We start from the raw sequence: 16,949 nt of genomic DNA, 5'->3' as shown, positions 1-16,949 counted from the left end.
CCCACTGAGCTACCCAGACACACAGATAACAATATGTGTTTGGGTGGGCTTATTCCACCCCTGACCCTGTCTGCATCAGGCCCTCGAGAGAATGGGATACAGGAAAGATGTTAAATTGCGTAGTTGAATGCACAAGGTTTGAACAGACCATAGAGGAAGAAATGGTCAGAAGTACTTTTACATACTTGTAGCAAGGTTTGGCACGCTTTGGCAAAGTAAGTGTATGTTTTCTCATGCCCATACATTTCAATTGAATTGAATTGAATTGAATTGAATTGAATTGAATTGAATTGAATTGAATTGAATTGAATTGAATTGAATTGAATTGAATTGAATTGAATTGAGAGGGGGGGGGGTCCTGCTCTGTACCGGAAATAAACAAATAATAACAAATTGTGGCCCATTCAGTAGGTGCACTCGTGGCCCTTCCGCTCGTGGCCCACTCGAATGGCCATTCAATCATGATTGAGACGACGTCGTGGTTTCTCTGTGAGTCTTTTAACAGTCAGAGTATCCATTGTAATAAATAAAAAGGCAGCTGCTGCTCCGAAAAAGTTAAAATGTTTTGACCAACAAGTGGCCTTCCTCAGGACCACCTTCTCATTCTAAGTAATGGATTAAGGACTTTATGTCTGGGTGAGTGAAATTAAACCAAAAAAAAGTCCTTATAAACTTCTGTATGGATACATTTAAATGGCTGTGGCTCCATGGTACTTTGAAGAAAGGTGCTCTATGCATACAATTCACCTTTTAAACAAAGATTGTTAAATGTTTAATTTGTACGTATCAATGACATTCTTATTAGCAATACATTGATAGTAGATCAACTTGTTTGCATAACACACACATATTGTCATCCTATGTGAGTCAGCAGCTCTCTGGTTTAGTCTCTGGGAGACATACAGCAGTCTCCTAGCCTCTTTTCTTTTTCTCTCTTTGCAGGCTGGAGATGGGGAATAGATGAAAAGCATGGATGAGCTGTTCTGCAAAATCCCCACAACCGTAACGGATTTCAAGGCTGCTTGTGACTGAGTGGGTTGAGGGCTTTTGCGCGTGTGTGTGTGTGTGTGTGTGTGTGTGTGTGTGTGTGTGTGTGTGTGTGTGTGTGTGTGTGTGTGTGTGTGTGTGTGTGTGTGTGTGTGTGTGTGTGTGTGTGTGTGTGTGCGTGCGTGCGTGCGTGCGCGCGCGTGCGTGCGCACGCGTGCGTGCATGTTAGGGGTGTGCCGATATATCGTCCCGCGATATATCGCGATACGTTTTCGCGACGATATGTATCGTTTTGGGGGGAAAAAATATCGTTTTGGAATTTATTTATTTATTTATTTATTTATTACAATCATAATAATCAGGCATGCAAACGGCCCCGAAGTGAAAAGAGTGACAACATGTTTTTTTTTCGGGTCAGGTGTCACACTATTTGGATTCAAAACGGCTATTGTAGCTGAAAAGCTACAAGTTTGCATGTCTGAATAATGCAAAAACAGAATTATTTGTTTGCATTTTCTTTTTTTCTCCTCCATATATTTTCATAATAAAAAAAGTGCGTATCGTATCGTATCGAAATCGTATCGAAGTTGTGAGCCAAATATCGTATCGTATCGTTTCGTGAAATTAGTGTATCGGCACACCCCTAGTGCATGTGGTTGTGTAATGGAAGGTGAGGAGGTCAAACCATCAATAGTTAAAGCAATGTTTGAGGAAGTCATCAGTGGGTGAAGAAGAACTTTCTGGATTTTATAAGGTCATACTGTAGCTATTTTCAACCTGGTGTCCCTATTTATGACATGTTACTACAGGCTAAAATGTCCCAAAAATGTCCAAAAACTTTTCACAAATTATCGGAAAAGAAACACTACTTAACAATTAAAAAAAAAGAAAAAAAGAATAGCAGATATACAATAGCTCACAACAAGATCACCATAGTGTCACATCGCAACAGCCAAACTGAGGGACTTTGTGTAAAAAAGCTAGCCATGGTTCACATGACTTTCTCCATTTACAACCCGAACATGATAAAAGATTCAAGAGATTTACAAGGATGTACAAGTACACACTGTTAAAAACTTATGTTGGGGAGGTGCTCCAAAAACACAGAAATAAAACAGTTAATAAATATCAATACTACGCTTAAAAATACATTTAAAACAGTAAAAAGACTAGGATCAGTGCAGTGCAAAGTAACACCACAGAAGTTCAGCGCATAGACTCATTTTGCAGTCTAATAGCCTGTGGGAGGAAACTGTCTTTCAGTCTGCTTGTGCTGGCCTTTATGCTCTGGTACCTCTTCCCAGAGGGCATGTATAGAGTGTTTGTTCAGTAACCGTGTTAAATAGCTCTATACTGTATTGTGATAGTAATCATTACTATAGAGTGTTTGTTCAGTAACCGTGTTAAATAGCTCTATATTGTGATAGTAATCATTACTATAGAGTGTTTGTTCAGTAACCGTGTTAAATAGCTCTATACTGTATTGTGATAGTAATCATTGTTATAGAGTATTTCTTCAGTAACAGTGTTAAATAGCTCTATATTGTGATAGTAATCATTACTATAGAGTGTTTGTTCAGTATCAGTGTTAAATAGCTCTATATTGTGATAGTAATCATTACTATATAGTGTTTATTCAGTAACAGTGTTAAATAGCTTTAAATTGTGAATGGGCACTCTCTCTTGATTGGTTGAAATTGGCAACCCACCTGCACTGACATTTAAGAGAACATGAGGCACAATGATGTTTTCTCATTCCTTTATTGATATTGTGACATTCCATTCAAACCAAGCAAATTAAAGCCAAAATCTAACATCTGAACTTGAAACCATTCATGATCAGGGGCCCAGATCCCAGGGGGGAAGGAACAGATAGAAACACAACAGTGGAGCTGAAAAACGAAAAGATAAATAATCACCTCAGACCACCCTAGAGGACCAGGTCCACCCATCACCTCAGACCACCCTAGAGGACCAGGTCCACACATCACCTCAGACCACCCTAGAGGACCAGGTCCACCCATCACAGGGAAATAGTGATGTCATGATGATCGTAACACATTAATTATCACACATTATAAATGATTACATAATAATAAATGACTTATGGTCAATTATAAAATAATAAAACCTTTTTCACAAACATGGTTGACTGACTTCCATTCAGATGGATATTAATATTATATATGTTATGAAGAACTCTGATTGTGTGTGTGATCATTTATTTAATGTTTCAATATAGTGTAGAACTGAAATATTATGTTTGTGTTTTCTGACGACAGAAACTCTACAAAGTAATTTGATGAACCGCCCACACTAATTGGGACTCCCTCTTCCTTTGGTGTGTCGCCCAGGTGGCGCCTAAACCCTGACCTTTAACCTCACATAAACTATGTCTATGAACCTAACTTTAACCTTAACCTTAACCTCACCTCAAAACCACGTCGACCTGGGCGAAACACCGGGAAAAGACTTTAATTACCGTTAGCCTTAGCAAGCCAATTAGCATTTTTAATTGTTTAAAGGACACATTAGTGAAAAAGGTTGATGATGTCATCATTGTGCTGCTGTTATGAGTATTTAAAAGCTGAATGGACACACATGTATTTCCTCCTCTCTCCACCAGGGATGACTCTCTGCTTCTCTGAAAACACACCCAGGTGTTCTGTGAAAAGACAATAAACCATTAAGAATCAGAATGTATTAACTGTGTGAACATGTTAACACTTTAGAATAACATTCCCTTATAATAGTAAATGAATCATTCCCAAAATATTAGTTAATGTGTTATTCATAACTTGTTAAATGTGTGTTAATGGTTAAAGATTTAATGATTTAAAACTATGCTATAAATGGTTAATAGATCATGAACAAGTTATTAGTAAGGTTAGGGTTAAGGTTAGGTTTATAGACATAGTTTATGTGAGGTTAAAGGTCAGGGTTTAGGCGCCACCTGGGCGACACACCAAAGGAAGAGGGAGTCCCAATTAGTGTGGGCGGTTCATCAAACTGATGAAGACACACACAACCCCCCCCCCCCTCATCTGACCACATTATCATCAGTGTTGTCTGATACAACAAATCATTTGATTATTACATTTGATTATTAGATTCATTATTATAATAAATTAAGCAGAAGACACATGATAATGTAAATTCACGCGACCGGGATGGTTTAACAGGCTAGTTGTTTCACTTCTTACACAAGCATGTTGTTTTGTGTGTGTTTTCTACTTTTATACACTTTTATACATAAACAAAAAGAAAAAAAGTTCAGTAAAAAGAAAGAGGAAGTGAACCTGGGTGTGTGGGAGGAGTCTAAAGATCATCATTGGTTGTCGGCACCAGAATACGACCTGATAGAAGAAGAAGAGAGACAGTTAAAGCAGACACACAAATAAATCATATGTACTGTATTGTGTGTACTCTAAATGTAACACTGATGTATTAAAGCTAAATGTGACAACATAGAACACACTTTGACCTCTAACTAGGTTATCTAAACTGGTTTAAACCGGTTAAGGCTCTAAACCAATATAAACCAGTTTAGGTTGTGGCTTTACATGTTTGTTTGTTTGTTTGTTTGTTTGTTTGCATTTCTGTGAGGGTTCCACATGTCATGTGATCCTCTGTTGATCTGACCTCATTTGTTCCACTGGTAGTATAATAATTAATGAAACATGTTAAAAACATGTTAATCAAACATGCTAATCACCTCGTTTCTTCCACTGGAAGTAGATGAATCCAGACAGGAACAAGACCAGACCCAGAACCAGACCTGATGCTCCCATGGCCACCTTGTTCTTCACTGACTCTGGCATGGAGTCATCTGACAATACAATTATGTCATATTATATTATATTATATTATATTATATTATATTATATTATATTATATTATATTATATTATATTATATTATATTATATTATATTTTATCATATCATATATCATATTATTACAGTTTATTAAAACACCTTGTTCTTCACAGACTCTGACATGGAGTCATCTGACAATAAGCTACAACAACCAAACACAATAAACAATAAACAGACGACACAGTCATTGTGAGTCTGTTCAGTAATAATGAGTCCAACCCTATTGGTCCAGTCCTTGAGGAGTTTGTCACCTGATGTGACATGTCCTTCTTAGAGCTAAATACATCCAAAACAAAGGATATGATGATAGACTTTAGAAGACATGAATCAACCTTTTACTCTGATGATTATAAACCAGGCTGTGGAATGTGCAGAAAGTATCTTGGGACAGAGTCATAGACTCAGAACTGTGAGGCAGTTTGTAAAAAAGAACATCAGCGCTTGTTCTGTCTTAGAAAACTTGTTTTCACATTGATGAAACCATGATGACTCTTTGATCTGTTTTTATCAAATCAATCTGGTCTTTGATCTGTTTTTATCAAATCAATCTGGTCTTTAATCTGCTTTTATCAAATCAATCTGGTCTTTTATCAGCTTTTATCAAATCAATCTGGTCTTTTATCAGCTTTTATCAAATCAATCTGGTCTTTAATCTGCTTTTATCAAATCAATAAGCTCATGGCGCGACACAGAGTGCCACGCTATGAGCTTGTAGATCTGCTATTTTTGAAAAATCTTGAACATTTGTGCAAATGTTTAAATATAATTTATATATTTTATTTTTAAAACAACATTTTTAACTCAAACATTTTCTTCTGGAACAACATATTTTGATGGGGATCAGCGGCCAAAAACATATCAATTTGGGGGTCCTTGACAAGAAAAAGTTTGAGCACCACTGATATATTTTTTCAGAAAAATTAAGACAGTTACAAATGTTTGCTTTAAAATACATATATTCAAAGACTTGCACAAATGTTCACGTTTTTTCAAAAATAGCAGATCTACAAGTTCATAGTGCGGCACTCGGTGCCGCGCTATGAGCTTTTATATCTGATATTTTGACAGTAGATTAAACTAGATTACAGTAACTGACCCCAGTCCATCTTGATAGGCGCGGTCAGGCTGGGATGTTCCACCATGCATGTGATCTTCTCTCCTGATCTGTAATACACACACACACACACACACACACACACACGACACACACACACACACACACACACACACACGCACACGCACACGCACACGCACACACACAGTACTAGTACCCAATCTACACGCTGAAACGACATATTGATCCGTTGACCTTTATTAATATTTTGTTTGACTTTGTTTGTGTAGGAGCATGAATGCCCCGCTGGGCTCTCCTCCGCTCTAGTGTTTATTGTGTATTCCACTATTCCCTCCCCATTGCAGAAACAATAGACGCCTTAACAGACGACGTCACACTGATACGAAACAGTATGCGCGCGCAGGTCGGCAGCAAAAGAACCCCACCGCTCATAAGATGCAATGTAAAAGTGGTCACAGTCTCACGTGTAAAAATGCATCCCATCAAACTTTCAGATGCTGTTTTTCTCCCAGTGTGGAGGAAGAATGCTTAGGATTTTTACTGTGATCTCTCGCTCTTGAAATATACAATCCTTGGTTTCTGTTGTGTGTACATAATAATAACAATTATACAACAGGTAGTTCCGACCAAGCAATCTGATTGGTTGAAATAGCTTTCTAGCCGTGCTTCAAACCAGCATCATAGCACGGGCCTAATCACATTAATAAATCACTCCGCAGTGCAGTCCAGTCCGCACCTGATTAGACCATTATATGGCACAGCTGTGCTGTGAAGTCACTCTGTCCCACGGTAGGAAAACAAACAGACAGTAACCTGACCCACCGCCGCCACCGGAGAACAAACAGCTATGCAAAATGGACTATGTTGTTAATTTGGTGGATTTACGGTTGATCAATGGTTAGAAGGTTATAAATATCCTCCTGTGTAAAGTAAAATGACTCCCATTTCGTTAACAGTCCAGTAGGCTATATGCTCCGTCGTACGACCGTGTCACGCGGCCAAAATAGCCGATCTACAAGTTCACAACGCGTCGCCATCGCGACGCGTTGTCAGCTTGTAGATCAGTTATTTTGGCCGCGTGACACGGTCGTACGACGGAGCATATAGCCTACTGGAATTCATTCCACTGCGCAAGCATTGATAGCTCAGCTGTGTTGATGAGATGGTGCCTCAAACTCAAAGCACTGCTACAGGGACTATTTAATGTCTCTCAGTCAAAAACTCTTCTCTTTACAGGGAAACGGACAATAGCGAAACATTTTTATTATTAATTGCCCCACAATATGAATACATGTGGATGTGTTTTGTTGGTAACTGTTGTATAATCGCAATATTACACTCGAGGGTGTGCTTTACTGTCATTATTGGCACTTCAGTGATGCTGGCGGAACTCGGCTGGCGCCTCGTTCCTGACCGCATCACTGTCGTGCCAATAATGACGGTAAAGCACACCCTCTCGTGTAATATTGCTTAATTCAAAGCAGTTGTCCTCAAAACTCCACCTCCAGTGGCTGTCATAAGAACATAGGGAGCGCTCTATGATCATGGCACCAGAACCTGCTTGGCTCGCGCAGCTGCAGCCCGTCAAGACTAATTTATGCTCCGTCCCGCGAAGGTGTCGCGCGCAGAGAACGGCCGAGAATAGCAGATCTCCAAGCTCACAGCGGTCGCATCCGTGACTCGGTTGTGAGCTTGTATGTCAGCTGTTCTCGGTGCGCAATACCGTTGCGCGATGAAGTATATATGTGTCGCCAGGGCGCACCCCACTAGCCTACACACAGAGGTGGTTGAATGAACTGAAACAAGCTCACCCCAAAACAGCAGGTTTGGGGATCTGTTGGGAATTGATTACATGAAGCAGTCACCTGTGCGTCTAGTCTCAATGTTTGTAAACAAATAATTGGTCTATAGGAAGGCAAGAGGCAGAAGAAACTTAATAACGAGATAAGCACGTTATAGCGTATTCCTGTGTGTGTATTCATGTAAGTATAGCACGCTCTTGCGCGGGTCTCTTTCTGCGTTCGTCATGTGTGCACGACGACGAGCTTGCTGCGTGGTTTTGTCTGGAGTGGACTGGTGATAAACATGGTCAGGAGGAATCTTCTGTGGGTGTGTGGGTCTGTGTGTGACTTAATATTAGCCTACCAATTAATGGGCCATTTTCAGCAAGAGAGTAACACTTGTTTTATTTTTAAGGAATATGTGTATACAGTAGGTGTCTATTAGGTGTGTATTTCTATGTATAGGTGTCTGTTAGGTGTGTACCTGGGTGTGTACTCCAGGTAGGAGTGGTACTGGTAGTACCAGTCTCCATCAGACAGCTCAGCGGTAGAGAAGAGACCAGAGGTCAAAGGTTCTTGACCTATCCACCAGGTCACCAGGATCACTTTAGGATAGAAGTCGTAGCTGCTGCACCTCAGCATGTGAGTGTGTTCACCACGACGAGGGGGAGTCTCTGACTTCAGTCTCACTTTGGGCTCCACTGGATAAATAAGATTATTATTATTATTATTATTATTATTATTATTATTATTATTATTATTATTATTATCATTATTATTATTTCTATTGTTACCCTTATCATTATCATTATTATCACACTTATTAATATATACCAGTCATTTGAACATGTCATTATCATTAATAATTGTATATTATCCAAATGAGATCCAAATGATCTAGAAAGCTTCAACAGGCTTACAACCCCTCCCGCTCACTCAGATCAGCTAACACAGGGAAGCTGTCAGAATCTTCTCTAAAGCACCCTGGACAACGCTCCTCACGTCCTAGACTCTTCTCCCTTCTCTAGAACACCCTGGACAACGCTCCTCACGTCCTAGACTCTTCTCCCTTCTGGCTCCCAAACGGTGGAACGAACTGCCCATTGCAGTTAGAGCTGCAGACTCACTCCCAATCTACCACCATAATCTGCAGACTCTAGCAATAGACCTGGCCTTGAACTAGAACTAGATTTTGTTTAGTTTTTGTCGCATTCCTAAGCCAATAATTTGATGACCGGCGGTCTCTCCAATAGGAGACTCAAAGAGTCTCCTTTGAGTCTCCTACCAGAGACATTAGCATCTTTCCAAATTAATCAATCAAATTATTGTCTCGGGAATGCGACAAAAACAAAAAAAAACTCCATGAATTCAAGGCTTTATGGGGTGTAGAAAATAAGTCATTTTTGGGGTGAACTATCCCTTTAAGTGTTTAAACCATTAAGACCTGAGGCCGATTTTACAGATGTCTTCTAAATCCAGTTTTCTGAAAAACTATTGTTTCTTTATCAGTAGTTCTCAAACGTTTTCATGTAAAGGACCACCCAAAATGCCGACGCCCATCTCAAAATACTTTGTTCCAGGGACCCCCAGAAGCAAAGATTTGAGTTAAAAATGTTAGCTTGAAAATAATATAAATATATGAATTTACACACATTTTCTTGATAAAAAAAAAAATAGCAGATCTACAAGCTCATAGCGCAGCACTCGGTGCCGCGCTATGAGCTTGTACATCTGCTACTTTTTTAATAGCCAAAGTGTAAAGTAATGCTTTTTAGCTCAAATCAAAATGTGACACAGATGCTTCTTCAGATCTTAATGGGTTAAGAGGATCTGAAATGTTTGTCAGCAGATTAAGTCATGTTTTATAATCATTATCAGATCAATATTAACACCATTAATCATCTCTGAATAGAATCATGTGATTTCATGTTATAGTTTATGAGGTGATAAGTGTTGAGTGCTGCTCTGAGATCAGCTCACCTCTCTTGTTCAGAACAGAGGAGTAGTCGATCTCAGTGTTGTGTTTGCAGAATGCCTCTGGTTGTGCTCTCATCTCAGCCAGTCCTGTAGGATCTTTATTCCAGCGCTCTGCGTTCTTCACACCAAGCTCAGTGTATCCAACATACTGATCTACTCTACTGTCCCACCTGAGGATCTCATCACCATCGAAATTATATGACAGTATGTACTGTATGTCCTTCAGCTCACTGGAGTTAAACACACAGCGGGTAGCCTGATAGAACACATATCCATCTGGAAACAGACAATTAAAAATGTCATTAATGTTCAGTTTTATTATCATCTGTATAATATCAACACTAGGCTAACTGCCCCCTATCGGCCCAACATGTCACTACATAAAGTCTAAAATAGGTTCAGGATGTGAAATCTGGCATTAAAATGTTTTGAATGTATATTGAAGATCTTAAATACAATGAGATTGAGCTACCAGTTAAGTTTTGTTTCTCTATGTGTCCAGTTGTCTGTCTGTCTGTCTCTCTGTCTGTCTGTCTGTCTGTCTGTCTGTCTGTCTGTCTGTCTGTCAGACCCCATCATGTATTTCCAGGATAACCCCTTTTTATACCTACTATATATAGGCGATTTGAAAATAGCAGATCTACAAGCTCGTAGCGCGGCACCGAGTGCCGTGCTACGAGCTTGTAGATCTGCTATTTTCAAACATTTTAGTACTTTTTGTACTTTAAGTACATTTTGATGCAAATACTTTTGTACTTTTACTCAAGTCATTCTTGAATTCAGAACTTTTACTTGTAACAGAGTACTTCTAGATTGCAGCATTGATGATTTTACTTAAGTAAAACATTTGAGTACTTTTCCCATCAGTGACTCTAGTCAGCAAACAAGGTAAATAGTCACATATAGAGAGTAGAGAGAACAATGAAGAGCCTCAAAGAAACTATAGGATACCAGGTCAATCAATATTACAATTGTGGGGGGTCTCCAGTTCAAATAGGATTATTTTGGGGGGTCCCATCCAGTTGAAATAGGATTATTATTTTACCCCCCCCCCCCCCCCAAGTGTTTGGCCACACCCACAGATTCAAACCAACCCTCCAAGGTAATAGGCCACGCCCACCCCCAGCCGACAGCAGATCTACAAGCTCATGAGCTTTTTTTGTATTGATCAATAAATGAAACAACCATAAAGTAACACACTCTACCATCCTTCAGTGGTGGAAAAAGTACTCAAATGTTTTGCTTAAAAGTATCAAAAATTGCAATATAGAGAAATACTCTGTTACAATTAAACGTCCGGAATTCAAAATGTACTTGAGTAAAAGTTCAAAAGTATTTGCATCAAAATGTACTAAAAGTAAAAATACTCATTGTACAAAATGTCCCATTTCAAGTCTTGAAATGTACAGTATACAAATCTTTTGAAAATAGCAGATCTACAAGCTCACAATGCATCAAATCGTGATTAGTGATGCATTGTGAGCTTGTAGATCGGCTATTTTCAAATGGCCTATAGGGCTGAATTGGTTAATGTATGTTTTGTAATAATAATCAAAATCTACAAAGTAACTAGTAACTAAAGTTTTCAAATAATTGTGTGGAGTAAAAGTAAAATACTACAAGTACAATACAAGTACATACTAATACATAGATTTGTTAAATAAAATAAAAATAAAGCACCTTGAGCACATATTCATGTTTACTAGAAATACATATTATTTAGAAAATATTTCACTATAAATGCTTAATATACATGTTTAAACATTTTCATTAATGTTAAATATATTCAACCGTTTTAGTTCATAACTATTGTGTTCATAGTATTCATGTACCTTTCACTGGTGGTTTCTTCATGGCAGTGCGAATGGTGTCCAGGTTGTGTTTGCAGAGTGCCTGCCAATTCAAAGCTGCTTCATAAGTGTCTGCAGCGTAGGTCATATGATCTACAAACGGAGGCTGAGGCTCCACCACCTTCCCTTTGTTGAAGTCTCTGTACGCCAACACTTCACCATCCAGTGCATACATGTACTCTTTATATGAATCTTTAACTGTGTCTGAACAGCCAAGGACATTAATCTCCTCATGGAACACTGGAAATAAAACAAATATGACATTAAATTCAACAACAAACTTCTTCACAGTGACAATAACACATAATCATCATGTTAAACAATCATGTTTGCAGTGGTGGAAAAAGTACTCAAATGTTTTACTTAAGTAAAAGTATCAATACTGCAATTTAGAAGTACTCTTTTACAAGTAAAAGTCCGGAATTAAAAATTGACTTGAGTAAAAGTACAAAAGTATTGCTATAAAAATGTATTTAAACTACCAAAAGTAAATGTACTAAAATGTTTGAAAATAGCAGATCTACAAGCTCACAACGCGTCACAATGCGACGCGTTGTGAGCTTGTAGATCTGCTATTTTCAAATAGCCTAGGTATAACATAGGGCTAAAGTGTTTAATGTATTTTTTTATATATAATTTATATCTGTAAATTAACTAAGTAAAATTAATTAAGTAACTAGTAACTAAAGTTTTCAAATAATTGTAAAAGTACAATATTTGCTTGTGAGATGTAGTGGAGTATAAGTAAAAGTACTGGAAATTGGAAATACTCCAGTAAAGATAAAGTATAAGCACCTCAAAATTGTACTTGAGTACAGTACTTGAGTAAATGTGATTAGTTACTTTACACCACTGCATGTTTGGTTCTTATATGAAGTGAAAGGTTGGATATTAAAAGTAACTTCCTGTCAAACGTTTTATTCACTGAAACACATTCAAATGTTTTTTTTTGTTTTGCATTTTATTAAGAAAGTAATTCATACAGAATGATTTATTTCATGATGTCACAACAACAGTTCCTAACATCTGTTTTAATGTTTATGTATTTGGACCAACATTCAAGATCCAATACTGTATATACAGGTAGTAAGAGGTGTGTGTGTGTGTGTGTGTGTGTGTGTGTGTGTGTGTGTGTGTGTGTGTGTGTGTGTGTGTGTGTGTGTGTGTGTGTGTGTGTGTGTGTGTGTGTGTGTGTGTGTGTGTGTGTGTGCGTGCGTGCGTGCGTGCCATTTGTTTGTATTGTGCATTGTTCACATAATTTAATTTTATATAATAACAGTAGATATAAATGTATATATATATAACTAGAGTTTCGGGGGGCTACGCCCCCCTCAACCCCAGCCGCGCACGGGGCCCAGCGTGGCCGTGTGTATATTGGGGGACCCAAATCGCCGGAGTGAAACTGTGGAAAAGTTTTTTTGAAAAAGGAAAAAATTTGAAGAAATAATATTTGTTATGTTTCAGGGGGTCCACAGGGGGTCCGCGGACCCCCTGATGGTCCACTGACCCCCCTGTGGAGTGTTGGGACGCGCGGGGACACCCCTGGAACATTGCGGACCATTTCGGTGTTTTTTTTTATTTCATGAAGGTGGTTGCTTGTTTCTGGCGCAGGCTGTGCAAACCTGGCAACCCAGCGCATGCTGCCGCACGTTTAAGTGGCGTAGCGTCATGAGGGTCAGTGGGGCCGTGGCTGGGTCAGTGAAGACCCTGTAGTGCGGATGATATGTGGCATAGAGGGGCAGATTGTAAATCCACAGAGGAAACATCCGTGGGCTACCATTGGTTCAGCGATGTGTGCGGTCGCCCTGCGGCCCCTCCTCCTCCACCAATGTGCAGTATTGAGAGCCCTGACGTCACAACAATTGGAGCGATGGGCACTGCACTGTGGTTGGTTAGGGTACACCTAGGGCCCAGGTAGAACCCAGTTAAAGCCTGCATGGGCAAACCCAGTTAGGACCCGCCTTGGTCCCACATAAACATGGCTAGTTGGGGCCCACCTAAGGGCCAGGTAGAAGCTACTTATAGCCTGCATGGGCATCGCAGTTGGGACTGAAGTGGATGCTGCTGACATTGCTGACATGGGGTCCATATGGTTTAGCCCACCTTGAAACCATATGGGAACTACGCTGGCATGCTGGCTGTAATGCAAACGCTGCATCATACCTGCAGTGTGTAGTTTGATGTTGTGTGTGTAGCAGATATACCTGCAGTGTGTAGATCAATGTCCATAGGAAAGTCAATGCCCAGCAGTGTTTTTTTTCCCCAGCAGAGTTTCTAGTGTCTCTGTGTCTCTCTGGAAGAGGTTGCACATGAACTCTGCAGCCGCACCGAGGCGCTCCAACACAAACACTCTGACATTAAGCTGCTTCACACAACAAACATCAGCACCATGCTGCTGTTTGTCCAAAAGACACAATATCTCCTCTCCCACCGACGTCATGTGTTCATTTATCGACAGGGGGTGAAACATAGTCTTGCGCCATGCCTTTCGGCCTGGCGGAGACAATAAAAAACCGAAAGTAAAGGAAATGGCCATTTCTGCAACAGAAGTAGTCAATAAAGTATGCTATGAAAACATCGGCCACATTGGCAAAGAATGTAAGAAAGAGGCAATCATGTAGAAAATAGCCGATCTCCAAGCTTACAAAGCCTCTCAACGTGAGGCGTTTCGAGCTTGTAGATCGGCTATTTTCACAATATTTACTTGTGGAACGGAGTCAAACAGAATGGGGGGGTCCCAGATCAAGTACGTGTATTTGGGGGGGGGGGGGGGGGGGGGGGGCGGCGTGAAAGGGTTGATAAACACTGCTCTAATCGGAGCGAAATTATCTGAAATTACTACATGACCATAATGCAGGCTAACATGCGTTGCACGGGGCGGTCCTGCCATTACGTTAGTTACTGTAGTTGCTGTGGAGCGACATAGTTCTCCAGAAGACACACACAAACATACACCATCTACAATGGACGAACTGAGCAGCAATATAGACATTCACCACACGAACGTGCATTGTTGACAAAGTGATTGCACAGCCGCTGCAGGCATGACAACCAGGTTAGCGTTAGCGACATGGCAGCTAGCACAGCGCCCTGTCCGTCGTGCTGCAACTGCCTGTGATGGCTACAGCAGTAACAGCAAGCTGTCTGCGATGCCATTGTCTGGAGACTGCTGTTAACGTGACACGACCAATGAGAGTGAGCGCTGTAGTTGTTGCTAAGATACGGTGGCGTCTCTGCCCCATAGCTTGTAGATCTCTCACACATGATTGGCGTAGGCTGCGTTGCCAGGTCTGACTTTGTGTCTAAGCAATGGTCGGCTTATTTTTGCGCGCCTTTGGGCTCGTTTGCATTGTGCGCACGGCAGCGCTTGTTTAGCGTACGTGAGCGCGACGTGGCAACGGACGTGGCAACGTGAAAGGTGATTGGCTGGTGAAAAGAAACACCCGACGTTACACCAGAAATGGTGCCTGGAGAAAATGGTGACCAAAAAAAAAGTTTGGAAAAAAAGGAAAAAAAACCCGCAGCGGCTGCGTGCTGTTGTGGTGATGAGGTCGTGCGCACGGTAAAGGGTACGAAGCTGGCTCCCCTTCCGTTTTGTCCGACATTTGGTGAGTAGAATTAATTATGTTGCGCGGTGGAAAAGCTGTAGTGAGCAGTGAGATGTCCCCTACGCGAGGTGTAAATTCAGCGCGGCCGGCGTGGCGAGTCAGTTGGCGAGATGTGGTCTGGCGGTGCGTTGTTTAGTCGATAACAGAGCTGTGGGGTGTGGACACCGAGGGTGCGGAAGTTGGTCGCCATTTATATAGTTAGATAACATAAATATAATGTACTTACTTCCTGGGATCGCTTTGACATGAAGTACAGAGGAGAGGATGAGGAGGGTGGCTGTAATCTTCATCATCACTGATCAAAACTGAACTGAATTTAATAGATGAGAATAAACAGATGAGAATAAACAGATCAGAATAAACAGATAAGAATAAACAGATGTTTACTGAAAGAGAGAGTCTGAAAGAGAATGAAGGAGGATCCGTTCTGTAGTTTAGAAGAATCAGCCAATCAGATTAAAGATATGATGTTACATCATCTGTTTCCAAGAAGACGACAGTCTGGATTATTGCACCTATCATGAACAGTTTATATTTGCTACTCATGCACCTTATGTCTCCTCATTTACATGCTGTACCTTATGCATCTTATGTCTAACCTCATGTACATACTGTACCTTGTGTCTAACCTCATGCACATACAGTATGCACATATCTTTGTTTAATTCATCTTTTATTCTCTCCTTACCCCCCCCCCATCCCCGTCTTCTTTTCTTTCTGAAAATAACTAAAATGGAGCTGCACAAAAAATGATTTCACCCACATATTTACACCTTTAACCTGTGATGTGACAATATAGATGATTCTGATTATGTTGAAGAGGAACACAAGAAAGAAAGAAAGAAAGAAAGAAAGGGGGACAACTTGAATCAGAAAGTAAAATATCTGGTCACTTCAGAAGAGAAAACCCAAATAAAATGCTGGAGCACTCCACTGGTCTACTCTGCACATATGTATTATTATGCAGGGTGAAGGGGGTGTGGTCTCTGAAGACCATATTCACACGGCGGCCATTTTGCTATTAAGTTAATGAAATGCCACCCCGTTTTTCAATGCAAAATGAAAAAATGGCCACCATGTGAATATGGTTTATTATTTCCAATTCCATAGTGTAAAATAATACCAGTCAGAGTTCCATTTTGTCCCCCCCCCCCACCCCGACAAAATCTTGCCCCCCCTACTGACAGAGGCTAACATCGCTTTTGTGTGTGTGTGTGTGTGTGTGTGTGTGTGTGTGTGTGTGTGTGTGTGTGTGTGTGTGTGCGTGTGCATGCATGTGTGTCATTTGTTTGTATTGTGCATCGTTCTTATTTGGTTTTATATAATAACAGTAGTTATAAATGTATATATTATATAATAACATAAATATAATGTACTTACTTCCTGGGATCGCTTTGACATGAAGTACAGAGGAGAGGATGAGGAGGGTGGCTGTAATCTTTATCATCACTGATCAAAACTGAACTGAATTTAATAGATGGGAATGAACAAACGAGAATAAACAGATGAGAATAAACAGATCAGAATAAACAGATGAGAATAAACAGATCAGAGTAAACAATGCTTACTGGAAGAGAAGTTCTGGAGTCTGAAAGAGAATGAAGGAGGACTCGTTCTTTAGTTCAGAAGAATCAGCCAATCAGATTAAAGATATGATGTTACATCATCTGTTTCTGGAAAGAGGACAGTCTGGATTTTTGCACATATCATGTATAGCTGCTGCTGATGCACCTTATGTCTAACCTCATGTACATACTGTACCTTATGCACCTTATATCTAACCTCTTGTACATAC

The 16,949-nt window shown here is 40.1% G+C and overlaps 1 protein-coding gene across 3 annotated transcripts; it reads right to left on the bottom strand.

The window, feature by feature from the left end:
- Positions 1 to 2,787: 2,787 nt before the first annotated feature.
- LOC311050985 (H-2 class II histocompatibility antigen, E-S beta chain-like) lies at positions 2,788 to 16,697 on the bottom strand. Of its 3 annotated transcripts, none has more exons than XM_084065286.1 (9): positions 16,531 to 16,697; positions 15,381 to 15,459; positions 11,529 to 11,786; positions 9,699 to 9,972; positions 8,204 to 8,422; positions 5,960 to 6,027; positions 4,703 to 4,816; positions 4,287 to 4,343; positions 2,788 to 3,652 (listed from the first exon to the last, which is right to left on the bottom strand). In XM_084065286.1, the coding sequence occupies exons 2-8, from the start codon at positions 15,445 to 15,447 to the stop codon at positions 4,306 to 4,308; spliced, it is 1,038 nt and encodes a 345-aa protein (XP_083921412.1). In that variant the 5' UTR covers positions 15,448 to 15,459; positions 16,531 to 16,697; the 3' UTR covers positions 2,788 to 3,652; positions 4,287 to 4,305. The 3 variants fall into 3 exon arrangements, with proteins under 3 accessions (XP_083921412.1, XP_083921410.1, XP_083921411.1); XM_084065284.1 differs by having other exon boundaries at positions 8,204 to 8,420; positions 9,700 to 9,972; positions 15,381 to 15,449; XM_084065285.1 differs by having other exon boundaries at positions 15,381 to 15,464; positions 16,535 to 16,697.
- Positions 16,698 to 16,949: the final 252 nt, after the last annotated feature.

This window comes from Gymnoscopelus microlampas (assembly GCF_963454915.1).
Source record: "Gymnoscopelus microlampas genome assembly, chromosome: 8".
Classification (NCBI taxonomy): Eukaryota; Metazoa; Chordata; class Actinopteri; order Myctophiformes; family Myctophidae; genus Gymnoscopelus; species Gymnoscopelus microlampas.
The sequence above is the reverse complement of the archived record's forward strand: the minus strand, read 5'-3'. Positions and strand labels throughout refer to the sequence as shown.

What these genes read in the sequence shown, in the direction of transcription:
- LOC311050985 (XM_084065284.1), bottom strand. Translation starts at nt 16,555, where the DNA reads ATGTCAAAGCGATCCCAGGAAGTAA. An exon ending in CTCTGTTCTGAACAAGAGAG is followed by an intron (nt 8,421 to 9,699) that starts GTGAGCTGATCT and finishes TTATTTATCCAG; the next exon opens with TGGAGCCCAAAGTGAGACTG. An exon ending in CTTCCAGTGGAAGAAACGAG is followed by an intron (nt 4,344 to 4,702) that starts GTGATTAGCATG and finishes TTCTTCTATCAG; the next exon opens with GTCGTATTCTGGTGCCGACA.